The sequence below is a fragment of the Mustela lutreola genome, chromosome 10, assembly GCF_030435805.1.
Source record: "Mustela lutreola isolate mMusLut2 chromosome 10, mMusLut2.pri, whole genome shotgun sequence".
In the NCBI taxonomy this organism is placed as follows: Eukaryota; Metazoa; Chordata; class Mammalia; order Carnivora; family Mustelidae; genus Mustela; species Mustela lutreola.
Genome location: NC_081299.1, coordinates 35,021,124 through 35,047,489, shown reverse-complemented (window position 1 = coordinate 35,047,489; position 26,366 = coordinate 35,021,124). Strand labels below are relative to the sequence as shown.

Below are 26,366 nucleotides of genomic sequence, written 5' to 3'. Positions count from 1 at the left end.
TCTTGTCATCATGTTTTTAATTTCCAAGAGCCCATTTTTGTTGTTGTTGCATCCTGCTCTTCATAGATGCAGGATTTTCTCACTTTGAGAATATCAATTGGAAATGTTTTTCTCTTTAAGTTTTTTTTGTGACCTGTGCCTTTTTGGTATTCCCTTAAGGTTTTCCTTCTGTTTGCTTTGTTCTTTGCCCTTTATGTAAGATGCTTTTCTTATATATCTAATGTTTCTTAGCTACCCAATCCTATTTAAGAATAATACTTAAGAGCTAGATGGAAGCTCTGTGTGTATGTGTGCATGTGTGTGTTTGAGAGAGAGAGAGAGAGAGAGAGAGAGACCTTGTTAATTAGTCAGTTTAACTGAGGATGATCTAACTGGGTTTTTCTTCAGTGGAGAGCCCAAACTACAGTATGTGCTATATGTTTTTCCCCCCAGCGTGATTTCCAGAGATGAATCCTCCAGTCTCTTGTCTCTGAGTTATAAACTTGTCACAGTCTTCTTAGAATCAAATGGAGAAAGAGGGTTGGGTTGGGAGGTATCCATTTGTTCAATATATATATCTTCCCTAATCCCTCAGTTTTTAGGAAGGACACCCTACATAATATTTCCAATCCAGAGCCTGTCTGAATCAACCTTCCCAGTGAGTAAAACTCTGGTCTTCATCCAGGCAAGGAAAGGAGCAGGCACTCTGATACTCTGAACAGAGAAGGAATTCTGCAAACCTGAGCACTTTGACAAATTTCTAACCAATTTTACTAAATTCATCTCCACTTTCAGCAGGGTTCTGCAGCCTGAATCAGTTGTGCTTCTGGGTTTTCCTAACTGCTGGTGGAGGTTTCAACTTTGTTTTTCTAAGTCAGCTACAAATTCTAAAATTCTGTGGCTGTTCTGTTTTATCTCTGCCATTCCCTGTAACTGTGTGAGTTTATGCCTATTTTTATCCCTTTATTTTCATTTTAGTGAGGTTTCAGAAGGAAGTAGTGGTTAGGTATCTTTTTTTTTTAATAAATAATTGTGTTCCTTTTATTTTCATTTTACAAACATTCATTGAGTACCAAGTTGTGCCAGACACTGGGAACACAAAAATAAGTACAATGTCCCTGTCCTCAAAGAGTGAACACTCTAGAGAAGGATATAAACATGTAAACACATTTTTAAAAACCCCTTATGCTAGTTAAGTGCTAGTAATATGTGTACATGTCTTTTTTAAATAATTTTTTATATTTTATAAACATATAATGTATTATTAGCCCCAGGGGTACAGGTATGTGAATCGCCAGGTTTACACACTTTACAGCACTCACCATAGCACATACCCTCCCCAATGTCCATAACCCCACCACCCTCTCCCTCTCCCACTCCCCCCAACCCCCCTCAGTTTCTTTTGTGACATTAAGAGTCTCTTTTGGTTTGTCTCCCTCCTGATCCCATCTTGTTTCATTTATTCTTTTACTACCTCCCTAACCTGCACCCCACCCCCCGTTGCATCTCCACTTCCTCATATCAGGGAGATCATATGATAGTTGTCTTTCTCTGATTGACTTATTTCGCTCAGCATAATACCCTCTAGTTCCATCCACGTCATCGCAAATGGCAAGATTTCATTTCTTTTGATGCTGCATAGTATTCCATTGTGTATGTGTGTGTGTATAGATAGATAGATATAGATATAGATATACCATATCTTCTTTATCCATTCATCTGTTGATGGACATCTAGGTTCTTTCCGTAGTTTGGCTATTGTGGCCATTGCTGCTATAAGTCGTTAGGTATCTTTAACCAGAATTAATTCATGTTTATTCTTCAGGCTCATATGTCATATCCTTTCTATAGCTTCTTCTGACCCCATATGCAGAATTCATTGCTCCAACATATATTGTCATAGGATTTTATGTATGTCTGTGATAGCATTTGCCATGCTTTAATTATTATTTGGGTGACTCCTAACTATAATTCTCTTGAGAGTCATCATAATATAATATATTTTATTACATAGTATAGTTTATATTTCATGGTAGATTTTTAAAACTGAGTCAATAGAAATGAATCTTCACCATTTTCAAGTAGTATCTGATATTTCAAGTAGTATCTGATACTGAGGCTAAAAATATCCTTTAAAACATTCCTATTTGAGCTTAACAGGCTTGAAATAGTTTTTGAAAGTACCTCTGTCCAAAGATGTAGCTTCTTCCCAAAGGATTTTAAACTTAAGATATTCTGCAGCCAGGCTTTTTGCAGATTTGAGATTGAGAATACATCTGGCGCAGTCACATAGCCAACCTTGAAAAGAGGCAGCTTTGCTTTAAAAGAAAGGTGAGATGGTAAGAGAAACAGTAGCTATTGGTTACATGGAAAATGTGATATTCACCTATAGTGACAGAGAAGATGGAAGAATGTGATAGTTTTAAGGCATCATGGTTGATCAGCAATATCAAAATCCAAGTTGAAATAAGTTTTCTTGGAAAAAGGAAATACTAAAATTCTGCTATGTGCCAAGTAATATGCTAGGCCTTTTACAAATGTTATTTCATTTAATTGTCACACTATTGCTACAGAGTAGTTTTTCTATGCTGTCAGTTTTACAGTTGAGGGATTTGAAGTTCAAAAAATCCAAGGTCAACTAATCAAAAATTGATGTTTTCTGAGCACCTCCTTTATGACCTTTGTCCTTCTGCTTAGTGTCCTTCCTATATGCTGCTATTATACCCTGAACATGCCTTCTTTTTTTTAAGATTTTATTTATTTATTTGATGGAGAGAGAGTAAGCAAGAAAGAGAGCACAAGCAGGGTAGGAGAGGCAGAGGGAGAAGCAGACTCCCCTGCTGAGCAAGGAGCCCAAAGCGGGACTCAATCCTGGGACTCCAGGATCATGACCTGAGCCAAAGGCAGACACTTAACCCACTGAGCCACCCAGGCACTCCACCATGAATATATCTTTATCTTTTGTTTTTTTTAAGATTTTATTTACTTGACAGAGAAAGATCACAAGTAGGCAGAGAGGCAGGCAGAGAGAGACAGGGAAGCAGGCTCCCTGCTGAGCAGAGAGCCCGATGCGGGGCTCAATCCCAGGACTCTGAGATCATTACCTGAGCTGAAGGCAGAGGCTTTAACCCACTGAGCCACCCAGGCACCCCAACATATCTTTATCTTAACACTCATTTTATTCAATTGACTTTATATTTATTAATCTATCTCCCTCATTGGGCAGCTCCTCAGGGGTTGGAACAGTGTCTTATTCTCCAGTAGGAGAATAGGCCTTGAACATAGAAAGCTCTTAATAAATAGTATGTTGGACTACAAATCTGAGATCAGAATTCAAGTCCAAATCTGTCTTATTCATCATTACAGGCACACATCCAGATATCCAGATAATCACTGCTTTAAGAAAGCTTTAGGGAGGAAAAATAAGCCATTTCTGAAAACTTTAGCAGATTTTATTTTTTTATATTGAGAAAAGCTGATGTTTTGGAGACTCTTCCTACCAACCAGAAATGGAAGAAAAGAGTAGCCTGAAAAATTAAAGCTGACATAGATCAGAGGAAAGATATCAAGATTGTTGGTTGTTTTATTTCCAGGGGCCTTATGGGTATGCATCATTTTAAATCCACATTGCAAACTGGAGGAAAAGTCCTGTTGGCTACAGCAGCTGCAGAAGTGGAGTGACCTGGATGTCTGTCCCCTGGAGGATGGGAACTATGGGCATGAGCTGCCCAACATCACCAATGCACTTCCCCAGAATGCCAGTCACAGCCCAGGTGAGCCATATATCCTTCTGGGGTCTCTGTGCCAGAACTCCAAAAGGTGGGAGGGTAAAGCTCTAGAACAAAGGTGGCCAGACAGTTGGCTGTCAGTATTGCCATTCTCAGTAAGAAAAGCCTGTCCTTTTATTTATCTTGAATAAGGGTAAGCTTTTTACCTTTGACATTTTGGAGGTGCTGTGTCTTTTTCCATATCTGAGTGTTCTTATAGTGCCCACCGTAAATTCCTAGAGCCTTCTGCATGAATCCTCTTTACCTTTCAAGTTCTGCATGACTAATGGATCCTCAGTTGGGGTTGGTTTTAGCTTAGAAGGCCTACCTCAAGGGAAGGATGGAAGGCCTGCAAAAAACAGTATTTATTTACTTACTTATTTATTTATTTTTAAAAACAGCTTTTAAAAATGTCCTGTCAATTGCTTTTCTTCCTTTTCTCTGTTTTCCTCAAATTTTTTTATACAGCAGATACCTAGGTTGGATTATCTTCCCAAATTACTGCTAGGACCCTTGGCCCATTTTAAGACAAATCTAGTACAGTGATACTATACACTCTGCCTTTTGAGCCTCTGCCTTTTGAGCCCCTGGCCTGCAGGTAACACTGAGCATCACTATTCACGTCAGTTTTAATTCATCTAACTCAGGCTGTTTGCTATTGGCAACTGATTGCTCTTTAGCCCATTGGGAACCTTTACTGGTAGGAGATTTTTTGTCAGATATTGATTTTACATGTGGTCCTTCTAGTTTAAGTGATAAATCTGGGATTTTTAATCTCAAGGAGAAAATCACTTAAATTATTGTTCCGGCCAGGTCTTCATCTACTGTACCATAACTGATTGTCAGTATACCTAAAGCAACAAAAGTAACAGTAGTTTGAAAAGTTATAGTTTTGCCACTTCTTTAAGCTACACTTTACGGGCATTCCTCTAATCTCCACAACACATCATCCCTTTAGTATTGGTTTGGGATTGGCATAGAGAGTCAAAAGCATATAAAGACATGCCTCTAGTTTGGTAGTTTCTTCCTTATCATACTGGTTGCTTGTGTTACTGGTTCTCATTTGAGGATGTTGTTTCTTCTGCAACATCTTGCTTCAAGTTGTGGCTGATTTAGCTCTCAGGTCTCTATACCTAATGGAGCAATGGGGTCCCACTTATTCTTCATTGCCATTTCTATATCATTATCCTTTCCTCCTTCCTAAAACACCCCCCAGCTTTAAAGTTCATGCTGTCAAAATATACTATCTGCTACTCTTCTGGTTGTGATATTTGTAGATCTCTGTATCAACCCCGCTCTTTCCTTGAAGATTTTGGCTATTGGCTGAGTGATACTGCTTTCTGTTACTGCTTCTATCATAATTCTTGATAATTTCAGTAGCCACACAGATGATCATTCCAAAACCTAGCCTCTCAGTTCTTTGACTTCCTCTCTTTTAATAGTCTCATCTTCCCACATAATTGAGCCATACAATCCCAAGACCATACCCTAAACCTTATCATTGCCAATAACTATACCTTCTTCATAATCTCAATTTCAGGCAGCTGTCAATACCATCATCAGTCTTGCTAACCTATTTTCTCTAGTATCCTGGTTCCAATAATTCTTTGATCCACTAGGACTTTTGATCCTACCACTTTTTCATTCTCCTGGTAGCCTTGTTTTCCTCCTGATTTCTTGGTGAATCATTATAATCATTCCCTCACATACATGCTCAAACTTCTCTTTCCCTTCATTTCACACAGATAGCAAAACACTAAACTTAGTAGTTCATTGTCATTCTCTGATTCCTCAGTGCATGCCCACACTGCTGAACATGAAGAAAAGAAACATAAGCATGGTAACTAGTCTTATTTTAAGTTTATGACCACTGATTTTAAATGGGTCCATAGTGTTGTCCAGACATTTCCTTAATCTGTGCATTCTTTTACTCTTCGAAATTACTGTTTCATGAATCTTTCTCTGAAAACTTTATTCCTCCCCTTCCTCACTTCCAGCTGATAACCTTGCTTCCTATTCACTGAGAATATAGAAGCAATCACAAGAGAATTTCCATGACTCTCTCACTACATCTTCTTCTGTCTGTATCCATCCAGTCTTCCTCTCCCCGTTTTTTTTTTTTTTTTAAGATTTATTTATTTATTTATTTGACAGAGATCACAAGTAGGCAGAGAGGCAGGCAGAGAGAGAGAGAGAAGCAGGCTTACCGTCAAGCAGAGAGCCCGATGCGGAGCTTGACCCCAGGACCCTGGGATCATGACCTGAGCCAAAGGCAGAGGCTTTAACCCACTGAACCACCCAGGCACCCCTTCCTCTCCCCGTTTCTACTTGTGCTTCTAAGCCCAAGCCCTCTACCTATTCTCAAGATCCTATTCCTTCTCTTTTATCCAGGATAGAACTCCGGGAATTATCTTTTCTCTCCCCTGTTTTACAAATTTGTTTGTAAAACAAATTCCTATGAGTATATAAGTACATTGCTTTCTCTCTCATCACAAAACAAAACACAGTCATGTTGTTCCCATATGCCTCTCTGGCTACTACCCTATTTCCCTGAGGTAGTAGAAATAAGTGGTAGAATTAAGAAAAATAATTTAAAAGAATAGTACGTATTTATCATCTCTACTTCTGCTCATATTCTCCACTCTAGTCAGCTTTCATCCCTCTGCTATTGAAATTGCTCTTATATGGGTCACTGATGCTAAACATGGTCAAATGTAGTGGCTCATTAGCACTATTTGTTAGAATTATTTACTTTCTTCTTGAAACACATTTTTCATCTTATTTCCAAGACACTGCTCTCTTGGTTCTGTTCTTACTTTCTTCATTGGTTCCTCCTCCTTAGCCTCCTTTACTGTCCCCTTCCTTCTTCCTAACCAAAAATGTTAGAGTGCCTAGGGCTCTGTCATCAAACACTTCTCTCTATATAGAAACTCCCTTGGTGATTGCATTGTTTTGATAATCATCTGTATACTAACTACTCCCAAATTTATATTGTCTTAAATCCCAACTCCAGACTTATATGCTCAACTCCCTTTTCAATATTTCCATTTAGATTTCTTATCTGTCAAGCCCCACCTAAACCTGCTCCTCCTACAGTATTCCTATGTCCACATATGGCAAGTGTGTCTTAAAAACCATGGAGTCTGGGGCACCTGGGTGGCTCAGTGGTTAAGTCTTTGCCTTTGGCTCAGGTCATCATCTCAGGGTCTTGGGTTGGAGCCCGAATCAGGCTCTCTGCTCAGCGGGGAGCCTGCTTCCTCCTCTCTCTCTGCCTGCCTCTCTGACTACTTGTGATCTCTCTCTCTGACAAATAAATAAATAAATAAAATATTTAAAACAACAAAAAAGCAAAAACCATGGGGTCATTCTTGATTCTTTTTCTCCCTCACTTGAGATCCAAACCATGAGCAAATCCTATTGGCTTTACCTTCAGAATATATCCAGAATCCATATATTTTTTCTTTTTTTGGGATTTTTATTTAAATCTACTTAGCTAACATACAGTGCAATATTGGTTTCAGGAATAGAATTCAGTGATTTATCACTTACATACAACATCCAGTGCTCATCCTAACAAGTGCCCTCCTTAATACCCATCACCCTTCTGGCCCATCCCCTACCCACATCTCTCGATTACCCCTCAGTTTGTTCTCTATATTTAAAAGTCTGTTATGGTTTGTTTCCCTCTCTCTTTTTTTGTTTTCCCCCTCCTCCCATATGTTCATTTGTTTTGTTTCTTTTTTTTTTATAATTTTTTCAATTTATTTATTTTCAGAAAAACAATATTCATTATTTTTTCACCACACCCAGTGCTCCATGCAATCCATGCCCTCTATAATACCCACCACCTGGTACCCCAACCTCCCACCCCCCCACCACTTCAAACCCCTCAGATTGTTTTTCAGAGTCCATAGTCTCTCGTGATTCATCTCCCCTTCCAATTTACCCCAAGTCCCTTCTCTTCTCTAACACCCCTTGTCCTCCATGATATTTGTTATGCTCCACAAATAAGTGAAACCATATGATAATTGACTCTCTCTACTTGACTGATTTCACTCAGCATAATCTCTTCCAGTCCCGTCCATGTTGCTACAAAAGTTGGGTATTCATCCTTTCTGATGGAGGCATAATACTCCATAGTGTATATGGACCACATCTTCCTTATCCATTCGTCCGTTGAAGGGCATCTTGGTTCTTTCCACAGTTTGGCGACCGTGGTCATTGCTGCTATAAACATTGGGGTACAGATGGCCCTTCTTTTCACGACATCTGTATCCTTGGGGGTAAATACCCAGGAGTGCAATTGCAAGGTCATAGGGAAGCTCTATTTTTAATTTCTTGAGGAATCTCCACACTGTTCTCCAAAGAGGCTGCACCAACTTGCATTCCCACCAACAGTGTAAGAGGGTTCCCCTTTCTCCACATCCTCTCCAACACATGTTGTTTCCTGTTTTGTTTCTTAAATTCCATATATAACTGAAATCATATGGTATTTGTCTTTCTCTAACTGACTTATTTCACTTAGCATAATACCCTCTAGTTCCATCCATATCATTGCCAACAGCAACATTTCATTCTTTTTGATGGCTGTTTGTGTGTGTGTGTGTGTGTGTGTGTGTATACAGATCTTTATCCATTCATCAGTCAATGGACATTTGTGCTCTCTCCATAGTTTGGCTGTTGTTGATAGTGCTGCTATATATAAGCATCAGGGTGCATGTACCCCTTTGTTATCTGTATTTTTGTATCCTTTGGGTAAATACCTAGTAGTGCAATTGCTGAGACATAGAGTAGCTCTATTTTTAACTTTTTGAGGAACCTCCAAACTGTTCTCCAGAGTGGCTGTACCAATTTGCATTCCCACCAACAGTGCAAGAGGATTCCCCTTTCCCTGCATCCTCGCCAACACCTTCTGTTTCTTGTATTATTACTTTTAGCTATTTTGACAAGTGTGAGATGGTATCTCATTGTGGTTTTGATTTGTATTTCTCTGATGATGAGTGACATTGAGCATTTTTTCATGTGCCTATTAGCCATCTAGATATTTTCTTTGGAAAATTATCCTTTCATGTCTTCTGTCCATCAGAATCCATATATTCTTATGACCTCTACTGCTTATTACTCTGGCCAAATTGCCATCATTTTCACAAATTATTGCAGTGACCTCCTAACTGCCCATCCTGCTTTTGCCCTTCAACCTCATGGTCTAGTCTCAATACTGTTGCCAGTTAACCTTTTAAAAAGCAGGTCGCATCATACACCTTTAACAGCTAAAAGCCCTCCAGTGGCTTCTCATCTTTTACTCATGGCCTGTAAGGTCCTCAATGATCTGGCTTTCTAGAATCTCTCTGACCTTATCTCCTATAATTTTCCTGCTTGCTCATTCCACTCTCAGTACACTGACCTCCTTGCTACGTTCCAATACTCCAAATATGTACCCACCTTAGGATTTTAGCATTTGCTATTCCTTTTTGCCTAGAATGCTCTTCCCTTAGTTATCTTAGTTATCAGGCTTAAAGTCTCTGTTCAAATGTTACCTTATTAGATACCATTCTATATAAAACAATAACCCCCACCCAACACCAGCTTGCCTTTCTCCCTAATTTTGCTTTAGTCTTTTCTAAAGCACTCAAAACCATCTCATATACCTGGTATACTGTAGATTTATTGAACTATCTCTGCCCATTTACATGTAAAGTTCCATGAGGCAGTGACTTTATATATCCTCAGCACCTAGAACAAGTACCTGCCATGTGTAGGTGCTCGTTATTTACGGACTTGTTGAATATTGGGAGCCTAATCCCTACTGTGGGTTGAGAAGACCCAAGGTAGAGTCTCAGTTCAGCAAGAGAGGGGTTTAGACTGCAGCCAGTAGGAGGTACATTGTGCTTCTACTGAGGGACAACTTGAAGAAGACATTTCAGTAAATATTGTCATGCTGTTCTTTTTTTTTTTTTTTAAGATTTAATTTATTTATTTGACAGATGGAGATCACAAGTAGGCAGAGAAGCAGGCAGAGAGAGAGGGAAAAGCAGGCTCCCTGTTGAGCAGAGAGCCCGACGCGGGGCTCGATCCCAGGACCCTGGAATCATGACCTGAGCCGAAGGCAGAGGCTTTAACCCACTGAGCCACCCAGGCACCCCTGTCATGCTATTCTTATTTAACCCTCTAAACCCACACTCTATGGAATATATCAAATTCTGAAGAGATGAACATATTCTAAGGACTTTTGCCTAATGAATGAATATGTTCATTTCTTCATTTCTTTCATGTTCATTTTGAATCCTCTGGCTTTCCCTCCCAGTTTTTTTTGCACAGACTCAGTGGATGTATAGCTCATTTGGGCATCTCTGGAAACATCTGTGTAGTATTTTAGTACTTGATCCCAGACCACTTGTCCTTAATCTGGCAGAGAGTCAATTAAATAATCCTTTATGGTTGATTGGTTGGTTTGTTTGTTAGTTTTTAATTTCCTTAAATGTAGTTTCCATGAGGCCTTCTGTCTCCAGAGTTTTTGATGACATATCTTTCATTTGATCTTCCTCCATACCGCCCTTAAAAGTTGAGGCTATTTTGTCTAAACTGTTTTGGTTTCCTTGCAGACTTTTTCCTGAAGAGAGATGGCATGGTAAGAGTCTATGTTAATTAAATTAGTCTTTGTCAGTATCAGTTTTTCATATTCAAGAACAAGACTGTAAGCCTGTAGATATCTGTGTGATAAAGGGACCAGAATACATAGGACTTGCACCCTTTTTCAGCTTTTAATATAAATTACATGAAGTCTTTAGTCTGATAAGAGTCAGGCTGTAAATGAGACAGGTTATGGATTGTCCAGGGGACTTATCTAGCTACTTCTCTCTTCCTCTGACTTCTATAGAAGCGGTTGGTGTCCTCATAATTGAGCAGCTGAGCACCACTGTCTCTCTTCTTTTTCATGTGGCTCTCAATCCTAGGAGAAATTGGTCTTCTGTAGACTGGAAAGGCAGCCATAGGTCTCTGTAGAAAGGATCTTGCCATAGAGGGCACAGCCACATTAAGGGCTAGCCGATAAAGAGGCAGCACAACAAGCACCCAGACAGATGGCAGAGTGGCTGCTCTCACGAAGCCACATACTACTCTTCTCATCCTCCCACTCTGAAGAAGACATAAGCGTTAGAGCTTCAGATTACCTGTCACTGAACTGCTACATGTCTTTCTTTCCCCAGACTCCTTATCCAGACCAAGACGAACAGTGTTCACTAGAGCCATCGAGGGCCGTGAATTACATTGGCAGGACAGCCACTTACAGCGAATAATAAGCAGCGATATATATACAGCTCCTGCCTGCCAGCAGGAAAGTGAGAGACTACTGTTTAATTCCCAAGGCCAGCCGCTGTGGCTTGGTAAGTGTACCTCTCCTCTCCTCTAAGAATTTCAGAGCTCAGTCTTACCTTGTGCCAGGCCAGAACTACATAGGGGCTGGCAACACAATTCCAATTTGGACAGATCTTTTGGGGCCTTAACTAGGGACTCGGCGTATTTATGTGAAGCTTCAGCTACTTCCATGTGTATTTAGCTGAAGTATAATAACCTCAAACAGAGGAATTTGTGTTGTTTCCTGAGTTTTAGAAGGGGAAAGGAGTTAGTAAATCTCAAAGAGTAGTCATAAAACCATTAAACATCAGTTCATAGTTAGTCAGCAGTTACAGAGCAATGTTATAATCCACTCTGAAATTAATATATTTTACAAAAAGGCACTAACTCCGAAACTTAAATTACCCTGTGCTAGTAGCTAGAGCACTATCTGCATTTGTCACCAAACTGTCTTCTTTCCTCCTCTCCACCTTTCCTTCCTTCCTTCATTATAAAGGAACAGAGCTCTTCCATTGTGGGTTTAAATATTCCTCTGGCTGTATGTCAATCTCTTCTTTGCTTTATCACAGGATGCTCATTCCAAAACAGACACTTTTAAAAAATACTCATTTTCTGAGTCTTACAACAATGTATGTATGTCAACAATGACATTTATTTTTATATCTTCTCCCAATTCCTTACCTTCATCCTTCACTACATTTCTTTGTCTTTCTCAAGATCTTGCTGAATATGCAGGGACACCCACATGACTCAGTTGGTTAAGCGTCAGTCTTCGGTTCAGGTCATGATCCCAGGGTCCTGGGATTGAACCCCGCATCAGGCTCCCTGCTCAGTAAGGAGACTGCGTCTCCCTCTCCTGCACCCCCTGATTGTGTTCTTGTGGCCTCTCTCTCTGTGTCAAATAAATATAACAGAATCTTTAAAAAAAAAAACAAACAAAAAAAAAACTTGCTGACTATGCATATGTCCCTGTCTCTCTTAAAAGCCTTGCCCAAACTCACTGTGGGCCACTACCCGAAGTCTCCTTTCGTCACCTTGCCTCTTCCCATATCTAACACGTCCAAAACATAAATCTAACAAGTGTGTGAAATCATATGCATCTCGTCAGCAATCAAAGGTGAAAATGTGAAAATCAAAACAACACTGAATTGGGGCACCTGGGTGGGTCAGTGGGTTAAAGCCTCTGCCTTTAGCTCAGGTCATGATCTCAGAGCCCTGGGATTGAGCCGCACATCAGGCTGTCTGCTCAGCAGGGAGCCTACCTCCCTCTCTGCCTGCCTGCCTCTCTGCCTACTTGTGATCTCTCTTTCTGTGTCAAATAAATAAATAAAATCTTTAAAAAAACAACAACACTGAATTACCATTTTTTGATTGTCAAATGGTCAGAGATTTTTGAAGTAAAGATAATTAGTTTATGGTGTGGGAAAAGTTACATGGAGATAGTTATTCTCATTTACTACTAGTAGGAATGTAAGTGCTTATACCCTGTCAATAATGCTTATCAAAAGCTGTTAAAATACATTCATACCATTTGACCCAGGAATTCTACATCTAGGAATTTATCCTGTGCTATAATTAACTAAGAATATGTATAAAGCTAGGGGCTTTATTAGAGCATGGATGTAAGTAATGTACAGATGAGAAAGATTGGAAATAGTCTTAATGTCCAACAGTAGGGGATTGACTGACTCAGTGGATTATATCCATATTTTCAGAGGAATGGTGTATCAGCATTTTTAATGTTGTAGAAGTATATTTAATGATATAAAAAAAAAACTTTATAATACATTATTCAGAGAAAAAACCCAGTTACAAAACAATTATTGTATTATCCCATGGGGGCACCTGGTGGCTCAGTTTGTTAAGAGTCTCAAGGTCGTAAGATAGGGCCCCACGTTGCGCTCTCTCCAACGTGGAGGGGAGTCTGCTTCTCTCCATCTCTCCCTTTCTCTCTCTCTCCTCCTTCTGCCTGCCCCTCCCCCTGCTCATGCTCTCTCTCTAAAATAAATAAGTCTTTAAAAAATAATAATAAGGGGGGGGCGCCTGGGTGGCTCAGTGGGTTAAGCCGCTGCCTTCGGCTCAGGCCATGATCTCAAGGTCGTGGGATCGAGCCCCGCATCGGGCTCTCTGCTCAGCAGGGAGCCTGCTTCCTCCTCTCTCTCTGCCTGCTTGTCATCTCTCTCTGTCAAATAAATAAATAAAATCTTAAAAAATAATAATAATAATAAGGGATGCATGGGTGGCTCAGTCGGTTAAGCAGCTGCCTTTGGCTCAGGTCATGATCCCAGGGTCCTGGGATCGAGCCCCACATCAGGCTCTCTGTTCAGCGGGGAGCCTGCTTCTCTCTCTGCCTTTGCTCGCTTGTGCTCCCTCTCCCTGACAAATAAGTAAATAACATCTTAAAAAAATAATGATCATATCATTCCATGTATATATATATACATAATCAGAATATATATACACACACATACTTAATGCATACATACACACAATACTGGAAATAATGGTTATCTTCTGATTTTTATTTTATATTTTGCTTATCTGTATTTTCAAATTTTCTGCAGTTATTTCTGACTTTTAATGTTATCTTTATTTTTATTTTTTTTCAAAGATTTTATTTATTTATTTGACAGACAGAGATCACAAGTAGGCAGAGAGGCAGGCAGAGAGAGAGAGAGGGAAGCAGGCTCCCTGCTGAGCAGAGAGCCCGATGCGGGACTCGATCCCAGGACCCTGAGATCATGACCTGAGCTGAAGGCAGCGGCTTAACCCACTGAGCCACCCAGGCGCCCTTAATGTTATCTTTAAAATAAATCACAAAATGGTGGCACCTGCTCTGCTCACTTGGTTGTGTCCAACTCTTGATCTCAGCTCAGGTCTTGATCTCAGGGTCATGAGTTTGAGCTCTGCATTGAGCTCTACACTGGGCATGGAACCTATTTAAATTTTTTAAAAATCGCCCAATGAACCATTAATCTCATTATAATCACTTGCCCATTTTTAAGCTTTTGAGGCCCTCCATTATCCTTAAGTTAAATCCAGTCTCCTTAGTATGGCATATCATACTCTACATTTCTAGGCAGTCTCTGGTGACATAACTTTCTCTGCACAGAACTATTTGTTATACTCAAAAGATGCTTTATAGAATACTTCTTATGTTTTATTTATATGCCGTTGCTTATATGTTCTTTTTTGCTGGCAATGCCTTTTCCTGTTTGTCTACCTAATTAAAATCTTGCTAGTTCTACAAAGTGCTGCTCAAATATTATTTTTGCTCTGTATATATTACTATCATGTTGTTTACTTTTAACTGTTTTATAATGATCTATTTATGTATCATTTGTGAGGTCTTTGAGCAAGTGGTCATTTCTTATTTACGTTTGTACTTCCCTTGCCTGTCAAGCAAACTGGCATAAAATAGGTTCTCAGGAATGTAGGATTAATAAATGAGGCCTTTCTCTGTAGGCAGTTAGCTGCTACCTCCACTGAGTTCTCATAGTCCAAGGTCACAAAGAGGTACTATATTTTATTATCCTAGTTGTGTGTTCCTTTCTACACCATTCCACTCTACAGAGGCCACATGGTGGCTCCTTGAAGGTAGTGCCTGTGACTTATTCAACTCTGTATTCTTTTTTTTTTTTATTTTTTTTTTAATAAACATATATTTTTATCCCCACGGGTACAGGTCTGTGAATCACCAGGTTTACACACTTCACAGCACTCACCAAAGCACATACCTTCCCCAATGCCCATAATCCCTCAACTCTGTATTCTTAAAAGATAAAACATGGGTCTTGGTACACAGTAGATATCAGCTGAATTTTAGGAACTGAGCAAAACACAAACCCCCTTTGTCAAACATGAATTTTCCTCATTGGAAAATCTAACCCAACCAAAATACTTTCTTCTCATCTGGTAGAGCATGTGCCTACAGCCTGCGCTCGGGTCGATGCTCTGCGCTCCCATGGTTATCCAAAAGAGGCCCTCAGACTCACGGTGGCCATTATCAATACTCTGAGGTTGCAGCAGCAACGGCAGCTGGAAATCTACAAGCACCAGAAGAAAGGTATAGTGATAAGGAGCCATCTTAACTTCTCAGGCTGGGGCTGATGAGGATCTTCAGAGGCTATAAGTTTCATGGATGGCAGGAGGGAAGGAATTTCAGGGTTTTCTACCTGATGTGTGGAATACCTCACTTTACCTCTATAAATCTCAGGGTTTTTTTAATCTACAAAATGGGAATAATAATGCTGGTCTGCATCCCTCACAGGCAGTTGGAAGACCCAGAAAGATCTGGTATAAGACCCTCTTTAAACTGTAAAACTGTATTTACGTTATGTGTGCTGCGAGCAAGAAGTCTAAATGCAGACTTCAAGACCTTATAGCTAATAAACTTGTGACCACCCAAGGCGAGACAATGGGGGAAGATTTTTTTTTAAGTTGCTAATGAGAAGACTCAGACAGGGACAGAGAGCAATGTGTCCCTATCAATTTCTAAAATTTGGATCTGTTGTTTCCAGAACTGTTACAGAGAGGAACCACAACCATCACAAACCTGGAAGGCTGGGTGGGCCACCCCCTGGATCCCATTGGCTGCCTGTTTCTCACTCTGACTGAGGCCTGTCGTCTGAATGATGATGGCTATCTGGAAGTGTCAGGTACAGGGGTCAGCCTGAGAAGAACCAGAACTGTCCTTAGTAGCTCTCCCTTCCCTGTCTGACTCTGTCTACATTTCCTGCAGCCTTTGTCCTCTTATCCAAATTGGACCTACCCTGAGGGGTTTCCTTGGGCTTCATCTCTTTCTCACCTTCCTTTCCCACCCCGTAGACTGGCCCCATCCTATTCTCCTATTTCCCCTTGCCAGCTTTCCTTTGCTCCTCTCACTTCCATACCATGAATACCTAACGAGTGTGATCCAAAGTGAGTATGAAGAGCGATAGTGTTCAGGAGGCAGAGGCCAAGTCTTGGAGCAGTCTTGAAGTGGAAAAAAACTTCCGAAAAAAAGAATGTGTGTAACCCTTACAATTGCATAATACTCTCATATTTTCTTTGAACCTTCTTCCTCATGATGGTTATATTCTGATTTTACCAGTGATAATAGAACTAGAAAGGAAGAATCTTAGTAGTCTCAGTGTAGTAAGGACTAGAGACAGAATTTTATGCCATCACTATATTTTATACATACATCTATTATGGTATTTAGCCCACTGCAGCACAATTTGTTTACAAGTGATTAACTTACTAGACTTCAGTTCCTTGAAAGTAGAAATTATGACTTACTTATCTTTGTGATCCCAGCACTTAGTGCAATACCGCTCATTTAATAGTTTTCCATAAATATTTAACCAGATAAGTGAAGAAGAAAGAAAAGAAACAAGACTCTAAACCCCTGTAAGACTTTAAACCTGTGCTCGTTTTCTAAAACTTTGAACCCAAGAGGTAGAACATAGAAAGTAATAATTACAAAGAAGTTGCAAGTGTTACAAAGTAATAGTTTAAATGGATGGATTTGGATCTCTCTGGGTAGAGATACAGTGGGTGTCCCCAATCTGAGCTAGAGCTGCCCTTATCTTCCCTCTAATCACCTGAAAAGAAATCATCATCTTTGGTCTGTTTCCTCTGCACAGTGACACTTACGTCTCAAAAACCTGAGACTGTACTTGAAATATATTCATCAAGGACGTACACTTAGCTCTTTTCACATACCAGACTCTGGAGATGCACAGGGCAATAAGATAATGTCTCTTCCCTTTACATGCTCATACTCTAGTGAAATAGACAAAAAACAAACAAACAAACAAACAAACAAACAAAACCCAACAGATAATCATGTATTACATAATGTGTTAGCAAAAGTTTAATATAAGATCCACTTCTTCCCCAACTGGTCTAGCCAGTTCACATATTGGGAAGGAGTTGGGAATCTCTGTGGCTCTGTGTAATCTTTTTTCAGTATATTTTCCTTACTGCTCTGGGGTTTTGACTCAGCTTCCCTGTGGCATCTCCTGACCTAACTGTTTTCCAAAGTGGGAGGGAGAGAGGAGCAAAAGAATCCATAGAACTGACCTAAAGAATCTGGTCCCATGTTGCCCTCAGATATGAATGAAAGCAGGCCCCCTGTATACCAGCATGTACCTGTGGCTACAGGCTGCCCAAACAGCCATGAGTCCTACCTGTCACTGGCCCTGGAAGTTGCTCTGATGGGGATGGGTCAGCAGAGAGTGATGCCTGAAGGCCTCTACACACAGGACAAGGTGTGCCGTAATGAGGAACAGCTCCTGAGTCGACTTCAGGAGCTGCAGCTGGACGATGAGCTAGTGCGAACACTGCAGAAACAGTGCATCTTACTCCTGGAGGGTAAGTAGAGAAGGGTTTTGTCGTAGTACCTTAGGCTTATAACTCTGAGTTCCTCTCTGTAACAGAGTACTGTACAGAATCATTTTTTACATTAAAGTATAGTTCAAGTTCCCAGGGCTAGCAAACATGTGAAGGATCCTATAGCTCAAGTCCAGATTGGCAAATAGAAGCATGTAGATAAATAACTGGCTGTCCTATCTTCTTCCTGCAGGAGGCCCCTTCAGTGGTCTAGGAGAAGTCATTCACCGAGAGAGTGTTCCCATGCATACCTTTGCCAAGTATTTGTTCTCAGCTCTGCTGCCTCATGATCCAGACCTGTCCTATAAATTAGCCTTACGTGCCATGAGGTGGGTAGCCCTTTCCCAGCCTAGCTGCTTCCATCAAAGTAGAAATCTCCACTGCTCTTTTTCTTTATCTCACTTTCTTCTCTTTCCCTCTTTGTCTCTTCTATTAGACCTGAAAATACTGGACCAAGCACACCCTAAAATTACTCAGGCATATTCCTATTATCTAGGATTCCTGTCTGGAATGACTTGCTGGTGACTCACTTGGCTCCCTGGTTGTACTCCTGGTGGGTCACCTGAAAAAGCCCCTAAGTTTTTAGTAGATATGGAGCACCCAAGACCTGAGTATCTTTGTCTCTGGGGCCCATTAGGCAGCATGAGAATGGGTTTGAGCCCTTTTGTAGCTCAAATGAGTCATGGCTCCTAGGCAGAGGTCACCAGATGCATCTAGAAGAAATAAAAATAAGTCTTTCTATACCAGAACTTGAGAACAATAAGCTATGAGGATCTTGTTTTCAAACTAGAATAGGATCCTTAGGCAGGTGGACTTCTAGGATGCAGTAGACCATACAGAAGAATTTTAGTTAGATCAGAAGGCTGAGAGAGCTCTTCACTTCAACCAGAAAAAGACTGCAGAGGATTCCTTAGCATATGTTTCTTATACTTTAAAAAATAATTGTAGGGCTTTTGAACTGCCTTTCAAATCTATTTGCAGTAAAAAGTATTCAGCTTGAGTTCTACAAGTACCCAGACATTCACCTCACATACAGTATAGTATTCTAAGTTTTAAAACCTTTAAGGCTCAGGGTGCCTAGGTTCCTCAGTCAGTTAGGTGTCCAATTCTTGATCTCAGCTCAGATCTTGATCTCAGGGTCATGAATCCAAGCCCTGCATTAGGCTCCATCCTGAGCATGGAGCCTACATTAAAAAACAGAGAAACAATCTTTAAAGCTCTTAGTTAACCCTTTCTTGCACAGTTCTTCCCCAGCAAAGAACAAACTTCTCTAAGGTGGCTCAGAATGTAAAGGGTCTGGATGGTGGCTGATGACTCTCCCTGGGTCTTCTAGGTTACCTGTTCTAGAAAACTCAACTTCTACAGGCGACACTTCTCACCCTCACCATGTGGTGTCTGTGGTGCCCAGCCGTTATCCTCGCTGGTTCACGCTTGGACACTTGGAATCACAGCAATGTGAACTGGCCTCCACCATGTTGACCGCTGCCAAAGGTGAGCATAGATAGAACTTAGGCTCCAGCACCCCCACTATGCTGGCCCATTCATGGTCTATCAAGCACTTGGTCTGTGGTCTCCTAAAGAAGAAAAGCTATTCTTGACTTCTTAGAGTGATAGGGATCCCCACTTTGATTGCTGTCATTAGAATGAGCACCCAGGTCCAAGACAGAGTTTTGCCTTTGTTACTAATTGTGGGATGCCGAGTATGTAGAATGAAATCATCTTTAAGATAACTTCTAAATTTAACCTTCCATATGATGTAGTCACTTCGTCTTTGCAAGCCTCAGGTTCAAAATCTATAAAATGGGATTCATTGTCAGTGAACCTATCAGCCTCCCCAGGGCCGTTGGAAGATCCAGTGAAGTCATGACTAAGAATTATAAATCTCTATAGATATGAGAGTCTGTGATATTTCCAGGGCTCCTTGTCCGAAGGCAGCTAAGATGGACTCTCACATTTTCAAACTCACATACTACCTCCCTGTTAGCTAGGTAGGTTTCACCACAAAAAGAAATGAAAACAAGCCCCTGAGAAGCTATAATGAAATACTAGCTTGTGTGGGTTGCAAATATTTTTCTGATACTAGGAAACTATGGATATTTTAAGGTACTTTTTATTAAAAAATAATTTCAGGTTGTGTCTTATTGCCCAAAAAATATATGTTCATTATGGAAAAGGTAAAAGATACAGATAAATAAATATGAAAATGATCAATACACCAACACAAAACTTGAACAAAGGATATGATCAGACAGTCAAAGGATATGATTGGACAGTTCACAGAAAAGAAGATATGAATAACTTTTGAACAATTAAATACCTGGACTTCCTTGAGAAATGCAAATTAAAATTACCCTGAGATAACATTATTCACCAATCTTATAGGCAAAAATCAATAAACTTATTAATAGGCATCCATGTGGGGGTGATGTTGGCAGTGGTGTGGCATGGAGTATCAGATTCCAAGCAGGATCAGATGACTACAGATCTAGGACGTTCAATTAACCTCAAGCACTAGAAACCCAAAGAAAACTTTATCAAGGGGCATCATAATCAAATTGTTTAAAACCAGTATTAAAAGAGAAAATCTTACTTAAAAGTAATTAGAGAAAAAAGACATATTATATACAAAAGATTAAATGTGAGAGCAAGTTTCTCACTTGAAACAGTATAAACCAGAAAAAAAGTGGAGGAAATTCTATAAAGTACTTTTAAAAAACCGTCAACCTAGAATTCTACACCATTGAAAATATCTTTCAAAAACAAAGGTGAAATAAACGTTTTCAGACAACCTTAATTGAATTAGAAGTCAACAATAAAAAGATATCTGGAAGATCCACCAAATTGGGGGGAATTATACCACATACTTTCATATAACTCACTGGACCAAGGGAAAAAACCCAAGATTAGAAAATGTTTAAACTGAAGGAAAATGAAAGAAAAGCATATTATAGTTTTTGGAATATAGCTAAAGCTTTACTTAGAAGGAAATTTTTAGCATTAACTGCTGTATCTGAAAAGAAGAAATGTTTCGGATCAATGATTTCTGTTTCCACCTTAACCGGAAACCAGAAAAAGAAGATGAAATGAAATTCAAAGCAAAGGAAAGGAAATAATAAAGATAAGAGCATAAATCAATAAACAGAATATAGAAAAAAAAAACAGTAGATAAAAATCAATGAAACAAAACACTGTTTGAAAAGAAGAGTAGGGCGCCTGGGTGGCTCAGTGGGTTAGGCCGCTGCCTTCGGCTCAGGTCATGATCTCAGGGTCCTGGGATCGAGTCCCGCATTGGGCTCTCTGCTCAGCAGGGAGCCGGTTTCCTCCTCTCTCTCTCTCTGCCTGCCTCTCTGCCTACTTGTGATCTCTCTCTGTCAAATAAATAAATAAAATCTTTAAAAAAAAAATTGAAAAGAAGAGTAAAATTGAAATCTCTATTCAGACTGATCAAGAAAAAAAGAAGACAAAAAAATCACCAATCCCAAGAATGAGAAAGGTGACATCACAACAAATTCTAAAGACATAAAAATGATAATAAAGGAATATTGTGAACAATTTTATGTCAATAAATTAAACAACAGAAATGAAGTGGACTAATTTCTTGAAATATACAAACTACCAAAGCTCACTCAAGAATAAAGATGATCGGGGCACCTGGGTGGCTCAGTGGTTAAAGCCTCTGCCTTCGGCTCAGGTCATGATCCCAGGGTCCTGGGATGGAGCCTCACATTGGGCTCTCTGCTCAGCAGGGAGCCTGCCTCCTTCTCTTCTCTCTCTCTCTGCCTGCCTCTCTGCCTACTTGTGATCTGTCTGTCAAATAAATTTAAAAAAAAAATCTTAAAAAAAAAAAAAAAGAATAAAGATGATCTAGGTATATACCCAAAAGAAACAAAAACTTGGACTCGGATACTTGTACATCAGTGTTCATGGCAGCATTATTCACAGTAGCAAAAAGTTGGAAATGCATCTATAAACAGATGGAGAGATAAACAAAATGTGATCTATGCATTCAATGGAATATTAATTTGGCAATAAAAAAGAATAGAATTCTGATACATACTACAACATGGATGAGCCTTGAAAACATGCTAAGTGAAATAAAACAGACACAAAAGGAGAAATATTATATGATTCTGCTTATATGAGGTACCTAGAACTGCCACAGCAGGGAAACATCAGTGGTTGCTAAACTAGAGGGCATTTTATTAGGAAGGGGATATCTATGTAGTCCCAAAGTATCTCTCTACAAAGCACTTAATCAATCACAAAGGAAAAAAAGTACAAGTCTACTATAGAGCAACCTGGTAGACATCACTTGAGTAAAGTGGCCACAGTTAATATCATAAATTCAAAGGGACAGAAAGCAAAACAGAGGAGAAATTCATAGAGACAGAAAGTAGGACACAGAGCCTGGGGAAGTTAGTTATTATTTAATGAGTACAGAGTTTCTATTTGGGATGATCAAAGTTCTGGAAATGCATAGTGGCCATAATGTACAACATTGTGAATGGATTTAATGTCATTGAATTGTACCCTTAAATGGTTAGAATGGTGAATTTTATGTTATATATATTTTATCACAAAAATAATAAATAGAATTGAACATCAAAAAGAACTGAATTGTAGTTAAAAACCTTTCTACAAAAAAAAATCCAGGCCTATATGGTTTCACTGGTAACTTCTACCAACTATTTAAGGAAAACATAACAATTCCATACAAACTTTTCCAGAAAATTGAAGAGGAGGAAATATTTCCCAGCTAAATCTATGAAGCCAACATTACTCTGATACCAAAACCAGTCAAAAATCCTAAGAAGACTACAAACTAATAATATCCTTATGGTCATAGGTATAAAAATTCTTTTTTTTTTTTTTTTGAGATTTTATTTATTTATTTGATAGAGATTACAAGTAGTCAGAGAGGCAGGCAGGGAGAGAGGAGGAAGCAGGCTCCCGCTGAGCAGAGAGCCAGATGTGGGGCTCGATCCCAGGACCCTGAGACCATGACCTGAGCCGAAGGTAGAGGCTTTAGCCCACTGAGCTACTCAGGCACCCCAGGTATAAAAATTCTTTTTTTTTTTTTTTAAGATTTTATTTATTTATTTGACAAACAGATAACAAGTAGGCAGAGAGGCAGGTAAAGAGAGAGAGAGGGAAGCAGGCTCCCCGCTGAGCAGAGAGCCTGATGCGGTACTCCATCCCAGGACCCTGGGAACATGACCTGAGCTGAAGGCAGAGGCTTAACCCACTGAGCCACCCAGGCGACCCCAGGTATAAAAATTCTTAATAAAAATGTTACAGCTTAATCCAATAATATATTTTAAAAAGATAAAACATCACAACAAAGTAGGATTTATCTCAAGAATGTAAGGTTAGTTTAATATTCAAAAATCAATCATTGTGATTCACCGTACTAATAGAGTAAAAACGAAAACCCATGGGTTATTTTATCATTTTAATAATACAGAAAAAGGATTTTTAAAAATCTAACATTAATCCCTAATAAGAACATTAAAAACTCTTAAACTAGGAAAAGAAATAAACTTCCTCAACATGATAAAGGATATCTAAGATACAACTACTCTTATACTTAATGGTAAATGATTGAATCCTTTCTTCCTAACATCAGGAACAAGGCAAAGATATTGTTCATTCAATATCAAACTGGTGGTTCTATCCAGTACAATAAGACAATAAAAGATAATAATAAAAGATACCCAGATTAGAAAGGAAGAAGTAGGGGTGCCTGGCTGGCTCAGTTGATGGAGCATGCTATTCTTGATCTCTGGGTTGTGGGTTCAAGCCCCACATTGGGTGTAGTTATTACTTTAAAATAAAATATTTTGTAAAAAGAAAAGGAAGAAGTAAAACTGTCTTTATTCTCAGATGACATGCTCATCTATGTAGAAAAATCCTATGAAATCTCTAAGAAGCTATTAGAATTAATAATGAATTTAGCAAGGTTGCAGGATACAAGATCAATATATAGAAATCAATATGCCAGCAATGAACAATCAGAAATTGAAATTTTAAAAATTACTATTAAAATAGTGTAAAGAAAATATGAAATACTTGAAAATAAACTTGACAAAAGATGTCTAAAACCTATACAATGAAAATCATAAAATACTGCTGAGAGAAATGAAAGAAGACCTAAGTAAATGGAAAGACATACTACATTTAATGGATTAGAAGACTCAACATTATTAAATGTTGATTTTTTTACAAATTGATGTATAGATTCAATGCAATTCCAGTCAAAATCCCAACAGCCTTTGGGATAGATACTGGCTATCCGATTGTAAAATTTGTATGAAAATGCAGAGGACCTAGAATAGCCAAAAACAACTTCTCAGGGGCGCCTGGGTGGCTCAGTGGCTTAAAGCTTCTGCCTTCGGCTCAGGTCATGATCCCAGGGTCCTGGGATCGAGCCCCGCATCGGGCTCTCTGCTCAGCGGGGAGACTGCTTCCTCCTCTCTCTCTCTCTGCCTGTCTCTCTGCCTACTTGTGATCTCTCTCTCTGAAATAAATTAAAAAATCTAAAAAAAATTTAAAAAATAAAAAAATAAAAAATAAAAACAACTTCTCAAAAGAAAAATAAAAGTATTAAGACTAACACTACCTGATTTCAAGACTTATTATAAAGCTGTAGTATTCAAAATAGGATTATTGGTGTTAAGCTAGACAACAAATCAATGAAAAAGGATAGTCCCAAAGTAGACTCATATATATGTGGTCAGGTTTTTTCAATAAAGGGCAAAGCCAATTCTGTTGAGAAAAATGATGGTCTTTTCAACAGATATTACAACATATACAAAAATTAACTTATGATGGATCAAGGATCTAAATGTAAAAAACTAAAACTATAAAACTTTTAGAAGAAAATATTAGGAAAATCATTTTCCTTTTTTGGTAAGCAAAGATTTTGGAGATAAAACATTAAAAGTACAATCCATAAAAGAAAAAATTGATAAATTGGACTTAACCAAAATTAAGAACTTTTGCTTTATGAAGTCTCTATTGAGAAAGAAAAGATAAGCCACAGATGGGAGAAATATTTACAAATCATATATCTCATAAAAGACTTGCCTCCAGGGGCGCCTGGGTGGCTCAGTGGGTTAAGCCTCGCCTTCGGCTCAGGTCATGGTCTCAGGGTCCTGGGATCGAGCCCCGCATCAGGCTCTCTGCTCAGCAGGGAGCCTGCTTCCTCCTCTCTCTCTGCTTGCCTCTCTGCCTACTTGTGATCTCTGTCTGTCAAATAAATAAACAAAATCTTTAAAAAAAAAAAAGAAAAAAAAGACTTGCCTCCAGAATATGTAAAGAATTCTCAAAACTCCGTAATAAGAAAATGAATAACCCACTTTTTAAATGAGCAAAGATATGAAGAGATACTCTGCCAAAGAAGATACTCTGATGGAAAATAAACACATGAAAAAATGTTCAATATTGTTAGTTCTTAGGGAAATGCAATAGAATCACAATAAGAAAATGGCTAAATAAAAACAAAAAACAAAAACCTATAGCAAGGACTAGCAAGGATGTGGAGCAAGTGGAGCCTTCATATACTAACTTGCAGGAACTTAAGTGGCAAAACCACTTTGAGAAACCATTTCATAATTTCCTAAAAGTTAAATGAACTCTTATACATACAGTCCAGCCATTGCATTCCTAGATATTATGCAAAGAAAGGAAAGTACATATCTGTACAAATTATTTAATATGAATGTTCATGGCAGCTTTCCTTTTAATAACCAGTAACTGGAAACAATCCAAATACACATCCATAGGTGAACAGATAAACAAACTGTGATATAACCATACGGTGGAATACTACAAATATTCAAATGAAAAGGAATAAAAGTTGATACACACTACAACATGGGTGAATCTCAAAATAATTATTGCTAAGTGAAAGGAGCTAGACCAAAGTAAAAACTACATATTGTTTTATTCCATTTATATAAAATTCTAGAAAATGCACACAATAGTGACAGAAAGAAGATCAGGAGTCTCACAGGAATGGGAGCTGGGGCAAGCTATGTTGGAAGGGAAAAAGGGATCACCAAAGGTGACAAGGAAACTTTGGGGGTGATGTGTATGTTCATTATCTTGACTGTAGTGATAGTTTCTTGGGGGTATACATATGTCAAAATTTATCAAGTTTTACATTTTAAAATATGTGATGATTATATGTCAGTTATACCTCAATAAAGCTATAAATAAATGCATAGTTAAGTAATGATGACAACTTATTATAACTCATTGAATAAAATAGTTTTATCCATGAGTTTTATACTGGTTTGAGCAAATAAGAATAGAGTAGAATGCCAGCTGATGATTGTGGAAAGAATGATGAAATGAGAATATAGCATTTAGAGGGGGAGAGAGAGAGAGACTGTATTTATATATAATACTTAGTTCAGCCTAGAAACATCAATGGATGCTAAAACTAGTGGGTGAACATTTGATTAAGGATATTTACATTATCTCAAAGTATGTTTCCACAAAATACTTGTCAATCACAAAGGGATAATGTGTAACTTTACAGTAGAGAAAGTTGGCAGACATCACTTTAATCAAATGATCACAGTTAAGACCATCAGAAATGGGTCAAGTCAAAATTATATATCACCAGTTAGGAAGCTATAAGAACTTCAGGAAACATCAGACATACCCAGATTGAAGGGCATACTTACAAAATAACTAATTTAATCTGCAGAGTGTCAAGGTCATTAATGTCAAGGGAAGACTGAAGAATTTTTCCAAAATGACAAAGACTAAAGAGATAGGAAAAATTAAATACAACATATGATCTTGTTTGAAATCTCTTTGCTATAAAGTACATTATTGGAACAATTGGTGAAACTTGAATAGGATCTGTGGTAGATGGTAGTA

The 26,366-nt window shown here is 38.8% G+C and overlaps 1 protein-coding gene across 1 annotated transcript in view; it reads left to right on the top strand.

Moving 5' to 3' along the window:
- ZSWIM5 (zinc finger SWIM-type containing 5) overlaps positions 1-26,366 on the top strand; it is a 221,294-nt gene that overhangs the window by 176,585 nt on the left and 18,343 nt on the right. The window contains exons 5-11 of the mRNA XM_059135338.1: positions 3,573-3,752; positions 10,952-11,128; positions 15,019-15,165; positions 15,620-15,757; positions 17,196-17,456; positions 17,668-17,803; positions 18,808-18,965. Of these exons, the coding sequence (XP_058991321.1) occupies positions 3,573-3,752; positions 10,952-11,128; positions 15,019-15,165; positions 15,620-15,757; positions 17,196-17,456; positions 17,668-17,803; positions 18,808-18,965 (1,197 nt within the window). The remainder of the gene's footprint in view (positions 1-3,572; positions 3,753-10,951; positions 11,129-15,018; positions 15,166-15,619; positions 15,758-17,195; positions 17,457-17,667; positions 17,804-18,807; positions 18,966-26,366) is intronic.